This window comes from Uloborus diversus, chromosome 1, assembly GCF_026930045.1.
Source record: "Uloborus diversus isolate 005 chromosome 1, Udiv.v.3.1, whole genome shotgun sequence".
Classification (NCBI taxonomy): Eukaryota; Metazoa; Arthropoda; class Arachnida; order Araneae; family Uloboridae; genus Uloborus; species Uloborus diversus.
In genome coordinates, this window is record NC_072731.1 from 67,062,569 (window position 1) to 67,083,014 (window position 20,446).

At 36.2% G+C, this 20,446-nt stretch overlaps 1 protein-coding gene across 1 annotated transcript in view; it reads left to right on the forward strand.

The window, feature by feature from the left end:
* Positions 1 to 793: 793 nt before the first annotated feature.
* LOC129234631 (pre-mRNA splicing regulator USH1G-like) overlaps positions 794 to 20,446 on the forward strand; it is a 114,339-nt gene continuing 94,686 nt past the window's right edge. Inside the window, exon 1 of the mRNA XM_054868664.1 lies at positions 794 to 1,095. Coding sequence (XP_054724639.1) covers positions 1,028 to 1,095 — 68 coding nt within the window. The 5' untranslated portion in view covers positions 794 to 1,027. The remainder of the gene's footprint in view (positions 1,096 to 20,446) is intronic.

The window sequence follows — 20,446 nt, forward strand, 5'->3', positions numbered from 1 at the left end:
TGTTTCTAGCAGCTTAGCACTGATGCTGCAGTAAATTTTCTACCTTTTTTTTACGTCATTAAATTCTTTCAATTTTTGAAAAAAAATATTCGAAATGTAGTACTTTTACTTTATATACGCCCCCTACAAGCGCAAAAGAAAAAAAAAAATGTAAACATTAAAACAAAAACTTGATGCAAATTTGAGAAACAACTACATTTGTGCTATAACGATATTTTGATTGGACCAATATACAAAAAAAAAGTGGGGGATCCGGGGTTTCCTCCCTCCAGGAAATTTTCAAATTTGTAGTCTTAAAAATGCATTTTAGCTTCATATTTTTCAAAAACTTGCATTTTCACTTTGGATCTTACCCCCCGGACGGGTGACACACGGGACGGACCCCCTCCCCCCCCCCCCCCCCCGTAGCGACGCCACTGCCTGAATTATTAATTTTTTTAGCATCGAAGCAGTGAATCTTAAGGTTCTGAAAGAGATATTCATACTTAAAAAAAAATCAAGTTCGAAATTTGCCGCCTCTAAAATCTGCTGTATTAAATGTGCTAAAATCTGCTGCCTAGGCGGCTACCTAGGTAGCCTACCACAGGAGCCGGGCCTGCAAGCTTTAAAAAGACGGTTTTGAGAATTGACATTGAAGTACAATTCTTTTTTCCAGTTCAGAAAAGCGTTTTTCAGCCAATACGTTGGCGCTCTTTCAATTGGCGATCACATATCACAACAACCCTAAAACTACCGCTCAGTATGAACTGCTCGTAAACAGAAGCTGGTTATTCAGTCAGTTTCCGAACACGCGGATGCTGGCCGAACTGGGAGTAAACCATGCGGATGGATTAGAAGTTGCGCTTTAGTTTGTTGTTGCAAAAGAAATGAAAATTTATTTCGATAAAGTGTGAAGTGAGAATTTTTCGGGATAGTTTGCAATGTCTACATTAGACCGCGATCGTTTTCATCGTGCAGCAAGGGATGGTTTTTTGGATTTGTTAAGGGATGCCACACGGAAAGATTGCAATGCCCCGATGATGATGGAATGACTCCTGCGCTTTGGGCAGCATATTATGGAAATCTTGATGCCCTAAGGCTTATCGTCGGCAGGGGGTAAGTACGACTTGAACTTCACATTTATGTGTTACTTCTTCTGCACCACAAAGTTTGTTAAATAATCTGGAAAATCTACACATTTCACAGGGGTGCTCGTGCTCCCCCCAAAGGAGGATGGGCACCCCCTTCGAATGCTGAGTAGTTCCCCCCTAACGAGAATGAGAACCCCCCTCTCCAAATTGAGATGAAAAACCCTGTCAAATACCCCCCTCCCTAAAAATTTCAATAGTGCAGTCTTTGCACCCCCCCCCCCCTGCTGGGCACTCCTGCAGTTCATGTTCAAAAACTTGCAAAACCTTTTCGATACAAAGATTTTGAAATTAAGGGAGGGAGGGGAGAAGCAGTAAATCTGACTTTTTTTCTTTCTTTACCCCATTTTTAGGTATGAGCTATCCATTGAGGATTCTTTGGTGCGTCTTGGTGCGCCCCCCCCTCCCTACAGAAAAGATTCAAACACACTACTCACCCCCCTAGATATTTTGACTCTGCAGTCTGATCCAGTCCTGTGCAGTCCCCCTTCTCCCTGATAAGCACTCCTGATAAACAACATCTTACATCTTTTATCTGCAGTTAAAAATTTTATTATTATTGCTTTGCTCCTCGCTAAATCTACATTCAATTTCCTTTTCTTGTCAACAGGTACGTACTAATAGAATTTCCGAGCAAAAATTGTGCTAAAGTTAAGTGTTTAAAAAATTCGATCTTAGTTGGAAAACAGTGCTGATGGGATTTTTTTTTTTTTCGTCTATTTGTTAAAAGTCTTTTTCGTTCACTAGTTGTAAAACTGTAGAAACAAAAAAATATGTAGCCATTAGTGCATGTCCGCCATTCGGCGCTCAGGAGGGTCAATGCCTCCCCCCCCCCTTCCTCTCAAATTTTAGAACATTATGTGTTTGATTCAGGGGCGGCAAATAGGAGGGGCAAGAGGGGGCGGTCGCACCCCCAAATTTTTTTGAGCAGAATGATAAAAAAAATGGGTAAATTCAATTTTTGTTAATCGCAAATCATTCTTCATTTAAAAAAAATCGCTCTCATTCTCAGTAAATAGTTGATGAAACTCGACACATTACCTGGCACAAACAAGTGTTCTCCGTTGAATTCATGAAACACTTTCTGGCTTTTTCAGCACAGAAAAAAAATGACGTAGAACCATGGTGAGCTTTAACTAAAGAAGTAATTTTCCTATACATAAGGCTAAATTCCTCATTGTGTGTGCCCACTGTAACGATAAGACCCGGATCTATAAATTTCGGGCCCCCTGCATTAAAATCTGTAGGGCCTCTTCCCAATGGCCAGCAGTGTATGTTTGCAAGCCTTAGTGCTTTTTTTTTTCAATTTCTTGGGTCGTTTGACCCCTTAAGGACGTGCCCTCCCTCCCCACTGCGGGATCTATGGGAACGCAGATCCGGGCCTGGATCTGGAACGATGGTAGATACAGTATGAGAGGCCGTGCAAGCAAGTGGTGTGTATGATTTTCAAAAGAAAATTCCTTGGGACATAACATTAATTTTACGCTCATATTTTAAGTTTATGTTTATTTATTGGGTGTATATTGCTTTCTTCAAGAAGAGAAACATTCCAGCTACTCAATGCATAGCATTCATTCACAGAAACTTCTTAAAAATACACGCTATTTTGAAAAAATAAACATCACACATCAACAAATTCCTTCTTTAACTATGACTCGGAGTGACACAAGATGGTCTTCAATAGTTAAAACAATAAAGCATTTCTCGATAATTTCAAAGCAGTGATTTGACACCTGGCAGAATTATTGCAAAACGGTTCTTTCAATAGTGAGAAAGCTAGTGCCCTCTAACATGAATGGCTTCGTTTAAATTTTATTTAATTTGTTTATATCGTGGAAAGTTTTTGAACAATGCTTTACTCTATCAAAACATTTTCAATCCGTTACCTTTATTTTTAGACTATTCAAGTTTCAGTTCAGTCTACAATTGAAACTGTTAATGATTTTAACTTGTATGTTTATTTCAACTAAGCGTGCAACTTTTCAAAAAAAAAAAAAAAAAAAAAAAATCTTACTCTGCTCCAATTTAAAAAAAAAATCAATTTAGGATATGTAACAAATATCTCCATGATGATGAAACGTTAAACATTGATTTAATATTTTGTATAAACTAATAGATTCATTTTTAATGAAAATAACTCAAGATTTGATGAATATTTTTCTGTATTGTTTGCTCTATATTATCTGGATTGGATGTTGAAAACAAAAAATAAAATATTTCAATGAGTCACGAAGCATTGTTTTGTAGATAGAGGCTACATTATTCAATCATGAAAACTAAAGTCCCTTTCGCAATTTTTAAAGTTGCCTGGGTAATTTTGAAGAGCAAGATCTGAAAAGTGTATTTTTATGCATAGCTTTGTTACCACAATTAATTTTTTAACTATTCCAACCAGCTCAGCTAGTTGAGCAAGATCATTTTTATGTCTCAGGAGGTTAGAGACCTTTTTTCGGAGCACCATGGAACAAAAAAATTTTATCTTTAGCTTTACCGGAAAAAGAGCACTACCCTGGGCATTGATGGATTAGTGCATGATTTCCTGTTCTTCCGAATTCCGAAAAACATTCATTAAAAATTCACTAAAAGGTAAAAACTGTAGTATCAAGGTGTTTCATATAAAACGAATTAAGATTTTATCATAAATTTCAATACATTTTATAAGTTATCATGTTTTTAAACATTATTGATTGTTAATATTAGACTAGTTTTATGACCACCTCTTGTTAGTCAGTGTGTCTTTTGTACCATACTGAGGTAACTCATATTTAAGAAGCTCGACCCCCCAAATGTAATGCTGAAATGCCGCCCCTGGTTTGATTGTGTCTTTTGTTATTTCTTCTCTATAAAATGTGTTACGTACTTACTTTTTGCACCCCCCCTCTCCCCCACCTTTTGAAAGAATGGGCCTGCATTATTGATTATGCAGCAAAATACCCCCAAATGCCTACGCAGTTTGAATATTTACCAATGAGACCAGGTCTTCACTGTAATGTCTAACGACGCTATTTACAAAAAATCGTGTTTATAGAGTGCTCCAAAAGTTCTTAAAAAAATAATACTAGTGAAACCTCCTTTCCGTAAAAGTTCGCCCGTTCAGAGGGGGTGACCGCTTTAAAAGGTTTTTGTTACAGTTGCATAAAATATCTACATCATAATAATACACATAAAATTAAAGTTTAAGACTTTTCTAAATGAAAAAAAGTATTTTATTTAATTATTGTTTACATTTTTTGAAAAAATGATACGATTTCTGACTTAAGATTTTACTCTTCAGCGATTGGTTTTCAAGTTCGTTTTCAGTTCAAAATGTAAATTTCTAACCAATTAATTTGTCATTGCTTCAGAATTTCCAATGATTTCATCCATTACCCAAAATCACTTCAGTTGAAGTCGCAAGCATAGCTTGCTGATGATTACAAAACGTATTAGTGCAGAGGTTCCCAAACTTCAGACCTCCGCGGACAACCTTCAGAAAAAATACGAACTTCTCTGCCCCCCCCCCGGGTGGGGCGTGCAAAAAATAAAAATAAGAAAAATGATCTGACAGTTAAATCTATTTTTTTTTCTAATATATTTTTACGCTTTTTTTCCCTTCAAATTTATTTATTCATTGTTCTGTACATTTTTTTCGAGCTTTTGTCTGGTTTTCATTTCTTACTTTATTATTTTGAGTTATGGAAGTAAAATTCTATTTGAAATTCAATTAGGAATAAAAATGGTATCACCAAATTTCTACAAAAAGTTTACTAATAAAAATAAACTTTGAAGTTATCTTAGTTTATGTGTGTTAGTTTTTCATACTAGTTGTATTTGTATGGCGTATTAGGATTTTAATTACAAATACAAATACAAAAGTGACGACCAGCAACAGGCTCTGGGCCCAGCTAGACTGGTTCTAGTCAATTTACAATCCCCAGTGAAGATCAATGGCCCTCTTAAAACTATCTACTCCTTTGCTCATTACCACCTCTTCCGGTAAGCTGTTCCAAGGTTCCATTACCCTGCTAAAATAATAATTTTTCCTAATATCCATGTTAGCCTGAGATTTAAATAGCTTAAAACAATGACCCCTTGTCCTGTTTTCAGTGCTAAACTTTAGCCCCATAACATCTTTCGTTTTAATAAATTTAAACAGCTGAATCATGTCCCCTCGGTCTCTTCTTTGCTCAAGACTGTACATTTTTAGCCTTCTAAGCCTGGAATCATAATCTAAGTGGGAAAGTCCACTTATTAGCCTTGTAGCCCGCCTTTGAACCCTTTCCCATACATTAATGTCTTTCTTAAGATAAGGAGACCAAAACTGAACAGCATACTCCAAATGGGGTCTTACCAAACTTCTATATAAGGGCAGAAGAACTTCTTTAGATTTATTTGAAATAGATCTATTGATAAACCCAAGCATCTTATTGGCTTTGTTGCTAGCAATGCTGCACTGTTGGCTAAACTTTAAATCCTGACTTATTAGGACCCCCAGATCAGTAACTTTGTCTGCCTGACTAATGACTGAACCTTGCAAATAATAACTTGTACACTTATTTCCATGCCCTAAATGTAGCACTTGACATTTCCCAACATTAACAGCCATACCCCATTTATCAGCCCACTCCGTAATATGATCTAGATCCTCTTACAGCTGATTTGCTTGTTCTTCATTTTCTACAGTCCCCATAACTTTGACATCATTAGCAAAACAATTCATGTTCCCAGAAATATTATTGTGAATATCGTTCATAAGACGATGAACAAAACAGGCCCTAACACTGATCCTTGAGGAACCCCGCTTAAGACCTCACTCCAATTAGAATAATTTCCCCTTACAACTACTCTTTGTTTCCTTCCGGTCAGCCAATTTTTTACCCAAATGAAAGTTTTCCCTCCTATTCCTATATCAGCTAATTTGCTAAGTAGAGCAACATGTGGTATCTTATCGAAAGCTTTTTGAAAATCAATGTAAACAACATCTACAGGCTTCTTATTGTCCAAAGCCATGGTAACTTTGTCATAGAAATGTAATAAATTAGTTGCACAAGATTTACCTTTCCTGAAACTGTACTGAAAACTAGTCAATAGATTATTAGTCTCTAGAAAATTTACTATCTTAATTTTCATCAATGTTTCAAAAATTTTGCAAACCACCGAAGTTAGACTCACAGGTCTGTAATTTCCCGCACTCCCTTTAGACCCTTTTTTGAAGAGCGGTGTAATGTTAGCCAGCTTCCAGTCCTCTGGCACTGCCCCCGAATTATAAGAAGCATTGAAAATGTTTGCGATTACATCTGCTAATTCCTCTGCACATTCAACTAAAATTTCGGATAAATATTATCTGGCCCCGGAGCCTTAGTCTCTTTAATTTTTTCAAATGAAGTAAAACGTCATCCCTGGAAAATACAAAGTCCTCAAGCTGTATTATAGCTTGTGTCTTGTTGGTGTCAACTGCTGAGATACAGTTATCGTTAAAAACACTCGAAAAAAAGTTATTAAGAACATTAGCAATATCACTATCGTCCTGAATTAAAATTCCGTGCTCATCAACCAGTGGCCCAATATGACTATTTCGAACTTTCCCCGAATTAGCGTATGCAAAAAACCTCTTGGGATTCCTGTTTATGTTATCTGCCAGTCTTTGCTCTAACTCTCTTTTCTGAATCCGTACCAAATACTTAAATTTACGCCTTGCCTTACAATATTGAAGCCTATCTGCACTGTGACCTGTTTCTCTAAACCTATGAAAAGCAACTTGCTTGTAATTTAGAGCGTCTTTAGTTTCCCTGGAGAACCACGTTGGCCAAATTTTAGTGTTGACACCCTTTCTCCTAAAAGGAACATGATCCCGAACCGTATTCGCTAGATTTTCCTTAAACTCTGCCCACTGAAGATTCACATCGCTATTGTCCAATCCAGAAGAAAAAACTGCTTTCAAACTCTGCCGAAGTGCCACAAAGTCAGTATTTCTGAAATTGGGCACAAACCTAAAATTCTCTACTTTGTGCATATCAAATTTAATCCCAAACCTAATACTGTTGTGGTCACTATCTCCAATGTGTTCCCCTACACATAACCCCTGAACAGAACCTTCCATGTCGCAGAAAACTAGATCTAAAATCGCGTCCTGTCGAGTACCCTGAGCTACAATTTGATCTAAGAAACAGTCACCAATTACTTTCAAAAAATCCTCTTCTCTGCTATTACTATGGTAAAAATTATTCCAATCAATTCCTGGAAAATTAAAATCTCCCATTATGATGACTGACCCCTTGCTAGAAATGTCACTAATAATACTAAACATCTGTTCGTCTTGACCCTGGCTTAAGTTGGGTGGCATATAAATATTCCCCAAACGTAGTTTTTTGCCCTTATTACTAATCAACTCCAGCCAAATCATATCAATCTCATTAAATTGTTAATTATGGTTCGAGTAAACGTATCCTGGCAGCGTCGTAATGCTGTGATTAGGATCTGCCTGTTCGCTATCGGTCACCAGGCACCGGAAACTGCAAATACTTTCATTCATCGCAATTAATGTACTATTAACGCTCTAAATGTAATGATACTACTAAAAAAGTATGCTTCACCGTGAAAAACAGAAAAAAACTAATTTTACCTGCGCCGGTGCTACCACCTTGTTCATCGCTCTTGTTCATCAGTTCACCACATACCACACTGGTGGACAACTGCTAAGGACGGATGGCAATAGCAGCGTTAGCAACCTCAAAAAAGGAAGGCAAGGAAATATGGAAATTAGCATAAGTTCGGGACACAGTAAGACCTGCTGTGAGTATGCAAATTTTAGACTCACGACGTTGCTGGTCACGTGATAGCACTGATAAGCGATATAAAGGATTGGGCGTGTGAGGACCGTTGTTGCTCAAAAGCAAAGTTTGACGGGAAAGAAACAATTGACGAACTTGCATTTTTCGGTATGTCTTCCCGACATCCCTTAGATGATTTTATAGGTGGCCATGTGGTTGGCAACATCGAAGAAGGGCAGAAAAAACTCATTCCATTAATTCGTCTTCATTGCCCCTTTTAGTTCCCTGTTTATAAAACTGTTCGGTTTCCTTCGTCTATCGGTGCAACAAACAATGCATATTTGTCTTTTTCGTTAGGTCTGTCAATATACTTTTATTTGATTAAAACATTAATTTTTCCCCCATTCATTTCATAATTTGACCGGCGATTCTGTATTTCTATTTGTACCTGTTTGCCTACTTATGTTTTTGCTTAACTACCTATGTAACTATGCATTCAACATGCTTCTTATTCTGCTGTCTACCTTTTCTAAATTGATCCAGATTCGACTTTGACGATATTTCTATCTTTAATCCGCTTAACAATCTATAATGTTTTGTGTTACGTACTTTAATTAACGAATAAAATTTACTATTGTATATGCAGACGTAAAAAATATAAATTTATTCAAATTACAACAGAAAATTCAGCCTCCGCTCATTTCAATTCCTTATTACCTGTAAATAAAGTAGTAGACTAATGTAACTTTTCTTAGGGCTTGTCCACAAATGATGTCACAAATAAATGAGGGGGTTTGTGAAATTTTGATGGGAGGTCACTGTGACCTTCCAAAAATGTCCTTATTCGGAACATTTTGCCTGACGATCAGCGGCGTAGCGTATGTTTCTGCCGCCCGGGGCAGGCAGCAAATTTGCCGCCCCTCTTACATTCTCCTGCTAAATGCCCCCCCCCCCCCTCAACGACATTTTTAATATTTTACAGAAAGGGAAACAGGATTTATTATTCAAAACATGTTTTACATTTTAATGCAATCATACGTCAACAGGAAATATTGTTGATCGAAATATTTTTCAAAAATTATTGCATTATGTGCGATAATATTTTCCTTAAATCAAAACATTTAAAACGTGATCAAAAACTATATACTGGTTGTAATTTTTAAATATTTTATTGGAAACTAGCTGTACCCGACGCGCGTTGCTACGCCAACAAAAAAAAAAAAAAATACATCATTATACTGATTTTCATGACAATCGGTTGAACGGGGCAGAAGTTGCTACTCTGCAGTGCCACCTGGTGGCGAGTGGCTTCAATGAGCATATTATGCACCTTCTCCGTGGAAAAATACATACAGATAGCAATTTTCATAATAATCGGCCCAGGTATCAAGTGAAGCCGTGACTATACTCAAATTTTGTACTCACGCAGTTTGCAAGATCAATCAATCGCTAAAATATCAAATAGAAAAAGTTTTAAATCCCCCTGTTACATGAAAAGCCATAAAACAATAAAGAAAGAATTTATTTGTTCAAACTCAAGAAAAATGGCAACAGCTAACTTCTTATCAATGAGATCTTTCACGCGAATTAATTTCTGCAGCCGATAATTTTATTCGTATTTATCCAATGGATTGTGACTTAAATTGGAATAAAAAAGGAACTGTCGATCGGATTTTTTTCGAACTGGTCTATAAACATTCCCAGTACCAAAAATAACAAACGGTGAAAGCTTCAGCCAAATCTGCCGGGTAGTTTTTGAGTTCATGGATGACAAACAGACAAACATTCATTTTTATATATATAGTACAGTGACTCCCAAAAGTGTTCGTACACCTCGAAATTTTATAGTAAAACCAAAATAACGCAAAACTGAATTCGAATATGAAGTCCAATTTTTTTTTTTTTACATCATTCCTTTGCCATTATGAATAAAACCCAACAGATTTTTTCAAAATATTGCCAGATTTTATTTTTTGAAATTTGTCAAAAAACGAAGAGACAGAGAAAAAATACGCCACAAAAGTCATCGTACACTGAAATATTTTCGAATAAACTCATTAAAATTATCATACGTGGTTTTTTTTATTGTTTTTGCATTGTAATGACACTGTAATGTCATTTGCCTTTAATTTTTTATTTATTTATTCCCTAATATTCTGCTTATTATTTTTAAATGGCAGGTATGCGTAGAAAACAACAAACACGATTCGAAATTTGATTTTTTCTCATCACAGTAGACATAAATTGGTTTAAAATGTCTCTAAATTAGTTAATTTATACCATTCTATAGTGAAGTGCTTGATAAAATGATTTAAAGACAAGAATCGGATCGAAAACTAGGTAAGAAAAGGTCAACTGGCAAACTTAACAAAGCGTGATCGGAGGTTTACAGTTAAAAAAATTATGAAAAATACACATTTGAGTGCTGAAAAAGTTTCTGCAGAATTGAATGAAACATTTTATGTTTAATTTTCACCTAAAATTGTTCGCCAAGTTCTCAGATTAGCTGGATTAAAGGGGACCTCTTCACGCAGAAATTTTCTTGTTCGTGCGAAAAACAGTAAGCTTAGGCTATCCGTCGTAAAAACAATGATAAATAAGCTCAAAACGTTTTGGAACAACGTCTTACATATAGATGAAAATAAATTCAATATTTTGGGGTTAAATTGTTGTATATCTGTCAATAGAAGAAAAAATGAGGAATTTAATCTTAAGAACTTAGTTGGATCTGTTAATCAGGACGGTGAAGGTGTTCTTGTGTGAGGGTGCATAACTGCATCAGGACTTGGAAATTTAGAATTTTTAGAAGAAATAATGAATCATGCTGTTCATTGAAATATTTTTAAAAAAAATTTTAAACTATTAGCCCAAAATTTGGTAATTGGAAACAACTTTGTTTTTTTATCAATATAACGATAAGAAGTACACGTTTACGTTTGGTGCCTCAAAAATTGTCCTTAAACTTAGAAATATCTCCTCAATCGCCAGATTTAATCTTAATGGAACATATTTGGAGATATCTGGCGGCTAGATTACGAAAATACACCATTAAAACGAAAAGCGAACTCGAAACAGTAAGACTCGAAGAGCGGCTGAACACTTACTCAGAAATTGCATAAAAAAAGAAAGAAAAAAAAAATGAAATTTATTCCCTGACGTTTAAAAGCTGTTGTTAATACTGCATGATATTCTACTAAAATAAAAACTTTGTAAAAAGTTGGATTATTTACCAATTTTTTGACATTTTTTTCAAAGTGTACAAAGACTTTTGTGAGATAAAATTTCCGGCGATTTTTGGTTTTTGATTTTTTAAAAATTATGTTTTAATGTTTTATTAAAAATTTTCATGTTGTTTTGTTAAAAATAGAGCAAAGATCTTAAAATAAATATTCCAAAATATTAATTCTAACCAATGGATCGTGGTCAATTTCATTGTAAGTCGTAGGTGTACGAACACTTTTGGGAGCCACTGTATATAGATAAAAAGAAACAAAAATATAATTATAAATTACCTGATAGATACATATATTTATACTGAAAAAAATTTTCTTCTTAACCTTAATTATTAATTTTCTACTTTTCATCAACGGACGATCTTTAACAACACTATCAATGTCGATTGCATCAATATGTTCTGTAAAATGTTATATAAAAAATGTCGTTACATAAAATGACGACCTGAATCCAAATATATGACCACCGTTTCCCCTTACCATCCCATTTTGGAGTTTTGGAGATAGTGTCACTTCCGCCCCCCCTCCCATTTTTTCTGTTTTTGACTGTTTTAAGACCGTTATTTTTATTTGGAGTGAGAGAGGGCATATAGAAAATAAAAGTTTAAAAACATGAACATTTGTCGCATGGAGGTGCCTCAAGGTGGTACTCCTCCCTAAAATATTAAAAAATCATCAAAACGATCTTTTTTCTTTTTTTCCACAATTTGTTTCCGATTGTACTTCTCGATGCAAAATCAGAGTATCGACTTCACTTCTGTGAGCGCCATGTCCGAAAAAATTTGAACGTTAAAAAATAAATAAATAAAATAAATACACATTTACAAAAAAATAAATCTTGAAGCACCGCATGTTGCATATGAGTCGCATCACAGACCTCCCGTCGCAAACCTTCCCGAATTATTTATATTTATTAAAATTACGATCACGCATTTAATTAAGATTTCGAATGAAATTAAGTATGCCTATAATTTAGCATTAGTACCTTCTTTATATAAATAAAACACGAACTCCTAATTTATATGTCCGTGGTAAACTCGGAAAATACCGGACCGATTTCGTTTAAATTTTTGGTTTGCCTAGGTTAGTGCTGGGACGGTTTATAGACCTTTTCGAAAAAACAGTCGATGAATAATTCTTTTTTTTTTAATTCGAAAACTGGGTCACTTAAAAGGGGGCCCACCTTGATTCCCAAAACCGAAGGGCGCAAAAAAAAAAAAAAAAAAAAAGTGCATAGATTTGAGGGCGCAAAAAGAAACAGGTGCACAGGTTCGAGGGGCGAAGAAGTGGAAGGGAAACGGGGGCGGTCAGCTTTGAGAGCGCAAAAAAAAAAAAAAAAAAAAAAGTCGTTCAGGATCAAGGGAGCGAAAAAAACCACAGGCGCATAAGGTTTTTGGAAACACGTGGAGGCGCACTCACGGAGTTAGTTAAGGCAATGACTACTTGCAGGGGCTGGCTGGCCTACTGACCGATGCGCCCTCGAACTTCCTCTGTGTAGCCTTCGTTTTCTTGGGGAGAGAGGCGGTTTACGCCCTCAAACCTGTGCACTTCCTCCCCCCCCCCCAAAAAAAAAAAACTTTGACACATTAAACTTCACCTTTTTTGTGCCCTCGAACCTATGCGCCTTCTGTTACATATTTCTTTGCTCCCTCGAACGCGTGTGCCTTCGTTTTTTCCCCCTTTTCTGCGCCGTTGAACCTGTGCGCCTTCGTTTCTTGTTGCACCCTCAAACCTGTGCACCCTCGGGTTTTTTTTTTTGTTTGTTGTTTTTTTTTCCTCCTTCAAACCTATGCGCCTCCTTTCTAATTTTGCGCCTTATTAAGAGGATAAATTTTCGTAGCCATGGTTAGAAATCGTTTGCGTTCATTAAAGGCTTAAGTTAAGCATAAAACTTAACTCTGCGAACTCCACCTTCCACTGGCCTTCGCGAGCGAGACCAAACCTGGGTGGTGGCGTCTATACTCTACACCTTCAAACAACACACACAAACATATACGCCTACCTATACACCCACATACCTACACACACGCACGCCTGCACTCACACACACAACACACACGCACTCGTGAATCTTGATTGCGAAACACATAATTTGAATTCAAGGCGTAAAAAATTCAAATTTTTAAAAAATTTATTTTATTTTCGTCCTTGAACGTGTGCGTCTTTGTTTTTTTCTTTTTTACGCCCTCTAACCACCTGTGCACATTCGAGGTTTTTTTTTTTCTTTTGCGCCCTTTGGTGGTCAAGGTTGGCGCCCTCTTGGGGGACCCAGTCCACCCCTGACTGCTTGTCGAACTTTGTGATTTAAATTCCTCTCCAACGAGATTGAACGCTCTCTTTCTCGTCTTACTATGTCAGCTCCAGTTATAAATGGTCTGCACGCATGTTAGTATCCAGTATTTCGTGCTTGTGGCTCAATGAGAAAATTTCGTGAGACAATTTAGAACTAAAGTGTTAAAAAAAAAAAAAAAACACGTTTTTGATGCTGATTTAGTAAGATAAAATTCGCCATCCCTAGCAAAGCACTGTCTTAAAAAAAATGATTTAAATGTAGTGTTGCAGAATTTGCCGCCCCTAGCAAAGTGCCGCCCGGGGCGAGTGCCCCCTCCCCCCCCCCCCCCCCTACGCTACGCCACTGCAGACGATTCGGCAAAATTGTCAATATTCGGCATAATTTGGAGTTCTATTCCACAAAATTATCATCATTTGGCGAAATTTGGAGTTCCATGTAGCAAAATTTAGATCCTATTTGGCAAAATTATCATCATTCGGCGAAATTCGGAGACCCATTTGGCAAAATTTGGAGTTTCATTCTGCAAATTGAGAATTTTTGTCCACCCAAACTCCCAAAATCCTCAAGTTCGGGGCACCCTTGGCGATAGTTTATGATAAGGGGGAAGCAGGAGGTAACAAAAAGTGTAACATCAAGCCCTTTTTAGAAGAATATGGAAACAAAAAATAGCATGACATGTGACAAAGAGGGGGATGGGGAAGGTAAAAAAGTATGACATCTTTTTGAATAGCCCTTTGAGACTTTCCGATCATGCCACTAACCCACAATCTCCAAAATCTGGATCCTGCCATTTTCGTATTATGTATCTGTAACGGAAACTCTTCATACTGAAACAAAAACCCGGACTTTCCAACAAAAATAAAACCTTCAGTCAATATATTTTCTCCGATGGCAGCAGGGGTGGGGGTAAAACAAAACTGCAACTTCCCTAAGGTAATTTCACCCCTGTCATTCGTCATAACAGCATACTCCAGAAAGCGACCGAAGATAGTAAATTTGGACATTTACGTCGGAGTTAAGTGCTATTTATTTGACGTAGTTTGGTGGTGGCGGAGAGACGTGGTTCAACGGCCAGCGAGTATTGTTTTGAGACGCGAAATCTCTCACAAGAAAAACTCCTACCACAATGAGACAGGTATTGTCCGTGACCTCCGACTTATCTTCGTGACGGATAATTCATAAATCTAGATCCTTTTTAAAGAGCTCGGGGATCATACATTAATTACCTTTTGTTTCATTTTATTTTGAAAGCAGAAGTGTGAATAAATCTAAAGGTCATAAGGAGCAATACTTCCCGTTTAAGAAATTAAATAGGAAAAGGAAAGCACTCGGTAGGTTTACCAAACGTCATGGCAGTCCGGGTTTCAGGCACCCGTGTTGCTACATTTGAAGATAATCGAATATTATTACTTTTTTTCCTTTTATTTTTTAATTTTTTTTCTCGAGCTGTGACGTTTTACTATTCGTTCTTGTTCACAGCAAAGTTATCAGATCAACACGAAGATTTCCAAAGAATGAGAGCCGTCCAAAAAGAGAAAAATATCCCTGAAGACACCCCCTTGATAAATTTCATGATATGTATGGCTATTTGTCAGGATATAGCGTTTCGAAGAGCTAAACTTAGAAAAGTTCTTTCCTATGGTCAGGTCATTTTGTTCTGTTATGAGGGAAGGTTGAAACGGACCAGGTTCTGTACTTAAATGCTTATGCCAATAAGCAATACTTGGCCTTGGAATTTCGCTGTAGTATCAATATTATTAGTATAAATAATGCGTTGTACAGATTTAAAATAAATGTCTCTCTGAGGCTCAGTGGTGCAGCGAATGGGGGAAGGGGATAAAAACAACCCCCACAGGTACTGGTTCCAGCATAAATGCGAATTCCAATACAGTAGACCCTCGTTAGGGGTTTGGTTCCGTAGATAACAAAATACCTACTTCATTCTAGTGATGACTAATTGTATAATAAGTTTAATGTGTAGGTATTATATCGACTTTTATGCACAACATGTATAAAGAAAACATAAATTAATTTCGTGTTCTGTTTATAAAGATGAGCTGACTATGCTAGTATTTTGGCAGTCATTAAAAAATTTTCTCTGTAATTCTTTGCAGAGCATTAACGCATCCATGATCACTTGTGTCATTTCCATGATAGAATTTCCCTTCACTAACAAATCAGAAAGATCATTTCTATTGTCTAGGAAATGGCTCAAAATTTTCAATGTGAATGTTTTTGGTTGTGCGGTATCTTCGTTGGTTTTGACTTCCTTTGTCACTCCTAAAAGCTCTTCTTCCAGTGAGTTCTGAACTGTTTGAGTTTAATAACTGTGTGAGTGGAAAGAACTCTGAAACCAATCGCATAAAATGTCTCCAGTGGCCCAAGCTCGATTATTAGCGCACCAAAATGCAGTTGATTGCGCGTAATCTGCCATCTTTAGGAGTTTGAATATTTATAGAGGGGAAAATTTTATCTGTTTTGCATTGCCGCATCCGAGTACAACCGAAAGTAATCCGCGTATAATAAAATAAAGGGGTCAAATCTTAAACCGCTTATAATCGAAACCGCGTAAAAGATACGCGCATAAAACGAGGATCTACTGTACAATAATTTAAACACATGAAAGTATACTGTTTCGATCAACAAAAAAAAAAAAAAAACCTTGAGAAGGCATTTTTGATCAAAAAAGCCTTATGGGAGGTTTTTCTAGTTGCGCTAGTGCTGAGGCTAGATTTTGAGTGTTAGTTTTTCGTTATATTTTTGTGAAAATGATTCGTTCAATAAGCATTGATGCTGTCTTTATAAGCCGTTGTTTTAGCACTCTGCACTGTAACAATGTTTAACTTTCCCTGTTACATTGCTCATGGGTTTGCCACTGTTATGTTTCAAAATGATAACCATAAGTGATTTCGTTCTTTTTGATGAGTCAGTGGCAAAACCATGTATTTTGTTTTTCTGGAGGAGAATATTTACCAACAATTCTTATATATGTATAAGGATTTCCGTGCTAAGATTTGGGTTATCAGCGGTTGTCCCTGAATCTTTCTTTATTTGCATCTTTGTGTTATTTGCTAATTTTTGCTATTTTTTTACAAACTCTACTAAGATTACCTAAATAAAGATGTATTGATACTTTTGAGAAGCTACTACGGGCATTGAACGCTTAAAGTAAGTTCGATAGGAAAATGATCGACTCCGACTCAATTTTTCCGAATTTTAAAGCCCCCTACGCCCCTACTCTGACTCTTCTACCCGACTCCGCAGCCCTAGTTGTCGCACTATAGAAGAGGGTAGAAGTTCCAAACTGTACACAGCATTTAATTATATATTGTATCCAATGGAATCAGATTAAACTATCTGATGCATACCCTCCTACTGCTGCGGAATTTCCGTAGTTGCTAAAGAAGTTACTCAAATAAGAAAATAAATAAATGTTAAAGTAATTTGGACATACTTACCCCAAATTGATTTGAAATTTTCTGATTTCAATATTTGTAAAAGTTTATTTATTTATTTATTTATTTATTTTTTATGGTATTAGTCACGGTTATGTCGGTCATAATCAGTAAGATAGAGAGACCAAGTTATACTAATAAATTGAAGCAGGAAGTTCACCTATGTATCCCAAGATCCTCAGCTTCTCGCGAGAGATTTTAGGATACATTTTAATTCAAAACGTTGCATTAATGAATCTCGATTGGTAGTTAATTTAAACTTAGATATTGTAGCAACTTTATGAAGCACGTTTTTGAAATTGCATTAAAACGTGAATCAAAATGCAAACCATTCCGCCAGCTACCTTATTTGGTCTCTTCGCGATACTCGAGATAACCATTCTCGTGAAGCGACCATGTTATCATAACTCCGTTCTTCTTCGCACCGATGTGTCCCATAATTCCGGCTTCAGTTTCATGCCCTTTTTACCATAAACGCGGCTTCTCAGTACGTACAGTCTGACCTCCGATTAAATGGAAAAGCAGGCATCCGGTTTACTGGCGGAAATGGACCTATCCATTAGTTTTCAGGGATGTCAGCTTTTGCAGATGCATGATAGCCCCTAAATTAAGCAGTATCACATTCAAATAAGCGGAATTCGCGCATCAAATTTTTACTTTCCCCCGTCATTCAGATATAACTCGTCTTAACTGGACGTCTGTCAATGCCATACAATCCGTGGTCAAGCTGTAAGTACTCCTGATGCCTGGATGGACAATGTTTGAGCATATGTCTGATGCCAACAAAACTCAGCATATGATTCCAATGGGTTAAGCAGCATTAGTTGACACTTAAAGTTTGAAATCAACAATGCAAAAAGTCCTTGGAAAAGTAGTAACACACATCAGACCCATTCGACTTTAAAAGATCTAAATTTAAGCCCATTGAAAATCGGATAACATCATTAAAATTTTCCGGATCCGTCTACTTCCTCTACGCCGAATCAGCATTCATACTATCCAAGTAACCAAGCATAGGCGTCGGAACCGGGGGAGCTGGGGGAGCTTGAGCTCCCCCTGGAATATATCAAACCGGCTCAGCTCCCCCGGAAAATTCTAGCACTGCAGCTTATTGCCGTACATTGATTTCCTCAAACCTGATTTCAAAAATGTGATCTGCCTTTTCTAGGAATTTCGGAATTTCCACCCAATAAGCAACAAAAGTAGGGGGCAGACGGAGTGGTCAGTGCACTTGAATTCACCTTCACCCATTTTTTACTGTTAAAACATCTCTTGATTCCACAAATGCGGAAAAGTGGGCTCAACCCCGCGGCCTGCGAAAATCAGTACCAGTACCAATATGGATTTGCTCCCCACCTTGAGCTCGTGTTTCGGCTTTCGAGAGCGGCATTGCAGTTCAGTTCATATTCTCATTAGTTTTGCATGCGGTTTTTTTGTCCAATGCGGTGGCGAATCCAGAATTTTGTTCTGGGAGCGACTGAGGTAGTTAAAATTCTTGCTGAGGTCTCCTCGTCATTACCAAAGTTTATCGATGTAAACGAAAGTGTTCTGTATCATTATCTGCTATCTAGGGGTGTTAATGACTAATGAATCTTTCTGAGTTACATTTGAAATTATCTAAAATTTGGTATTCAGTGTTAAAACTCTAAATTTTAAATGTATATTCAAAGTTTTTTCATTCGTTTAGACACATTTGTTATGCAATTTGAAGGCAAATTTTTCAATTCTTGTTAAGGATGCAAAACAATTACGCTGACAAGGTGATGTAAATGAAACAGAAGAAAAAAAACCTGAAAGATGTTAAACAAATAGTGAAAAACAGTCAGAAAGAAGACAAAATTTTAAGAATTGATATTAAACACGAAAATTAAAGAGAGAAAGAAAGAAAAACAAGTAGCTATTATATCTACACTTTTTTCTTCTTTCCTTCTTTCAGTGAGTAAATGTATAAATATTTGGAACAGGTAGGGAGAAAGTTCAGAAATTTGAAGGGAAATTTCGGAAAACTAACACTCCTGTTATTATCGCAAATTTGTGTATCAACCTTAAGAAGAGCGAAAACAAATTAATTGATAAAGATAGAATGGATGTAGGAAATTATATATATATATATTTTTAACATTAAGATGCATAGACAGAGTGTGAAAGAATTTATTTCTGGTATGGGGGTGGCTGCAGCCTCATAGCCGACCCCCCCCCCCCGGATTTGACATTAGTCCAATGATCACAAAAAGAGATATGAGCCAGTTTGGCATTTAAATATGAATAACATGGAAGGTGCTCCAGACATGACTGAAAAAAGGTTATTAAGGTTGTTTGTACTTGTTCAAATAATGTTGAACTTGTTCAAATAATTTCAACTTTCCAAATACTTACAGTGGCTCCCAAAAGTATTCGTACACTCACGATTTTTGATGAAATACGCCATTATCGATTCGTTAAAATTAATATTTTGGAACGGGTATTTAATTATAAGATCTATGGTTTATTTTTAAACAAAACTACATGAAAATTGTTCATAACGTAATAAAACTTGATTTTTAAGAAATCAATAATCAAAAAGTGCCAGAAACTTGATCTCACAAAAGTCTTCGTACACTTTGAAAAAATGTCAAAAAACTAGTGAATAATCTAACTTTTTACTAAGTTATTATTTAGTAGAATATCATGCAGTATCAGCAACAGCTTTTAAACGCCTGGGAATAGATTTCATTGTTTTTTTTGTTTTTTTTTCGTTCTTTCTTTTTTTTTTTTTTTTTGAACAATTTCTGAGTAAGTGTTCAGCCGCACTTCGAGTCTTACTGTTTGTAATTCGTTTTCCGTTTCAATAGTGTATTTTCGTAATATATCCACCAGATATCTCCAAATATGTTCTATTAAGTTTAAATCTGGCGATTGAGGAGATATTTCTAAGCTTAATGACAATATTTGAGGCACCAAACGCAAACGTGTGCTTCTTGTCGTTATCTTGATTTAAAAAAACGAAGTTGTTTCCGATTGCCAAATTTTGGGCTAATAATTTGAAATTGTTTTTAAAAATATTTCACTGAACAGCATGATTCATCGAAAATTTTCAAACTTCCAAGTCCTGCACCCTCACACAAGAACACCTTCACCGTCCTGATTAACTGATCCCAACTAAGTTCTTTAGATTTAATTTCTCTTTTTTTTCTATTTACAATTATGCAACAATTTAACCCAAAATGTTGAATTAATTTTTATCTTTAAGTAAGACGTTGTTCCAAAATGTTTTAAGCTTATTTATCATTGATTTTACGGCGGAAAACGTAAGCTTTCTGTTTTTCGCACGAACAAGAAAATTTCTGCAGGAAGAGATCCCATTTAATCCAGGTAATCAGAGAACTTGGCGAATAATTTTAGGGGAAAATTAAACGAAAATGTTTCATTCAATTCCGCAGAAAATTTTTCATCACTCAAAGGTGTATTTTTCATAATTTTTTTAACTGTAAATCTCCGATCACGCTTTGTTAACTTTGCATTTGACATTTTCTTATACCTTGTTTTCGATCCGAATCTTGTCTTTAAAGCATTTTATCAAGCACTTCACTATAGAATGGTATAAATTAAC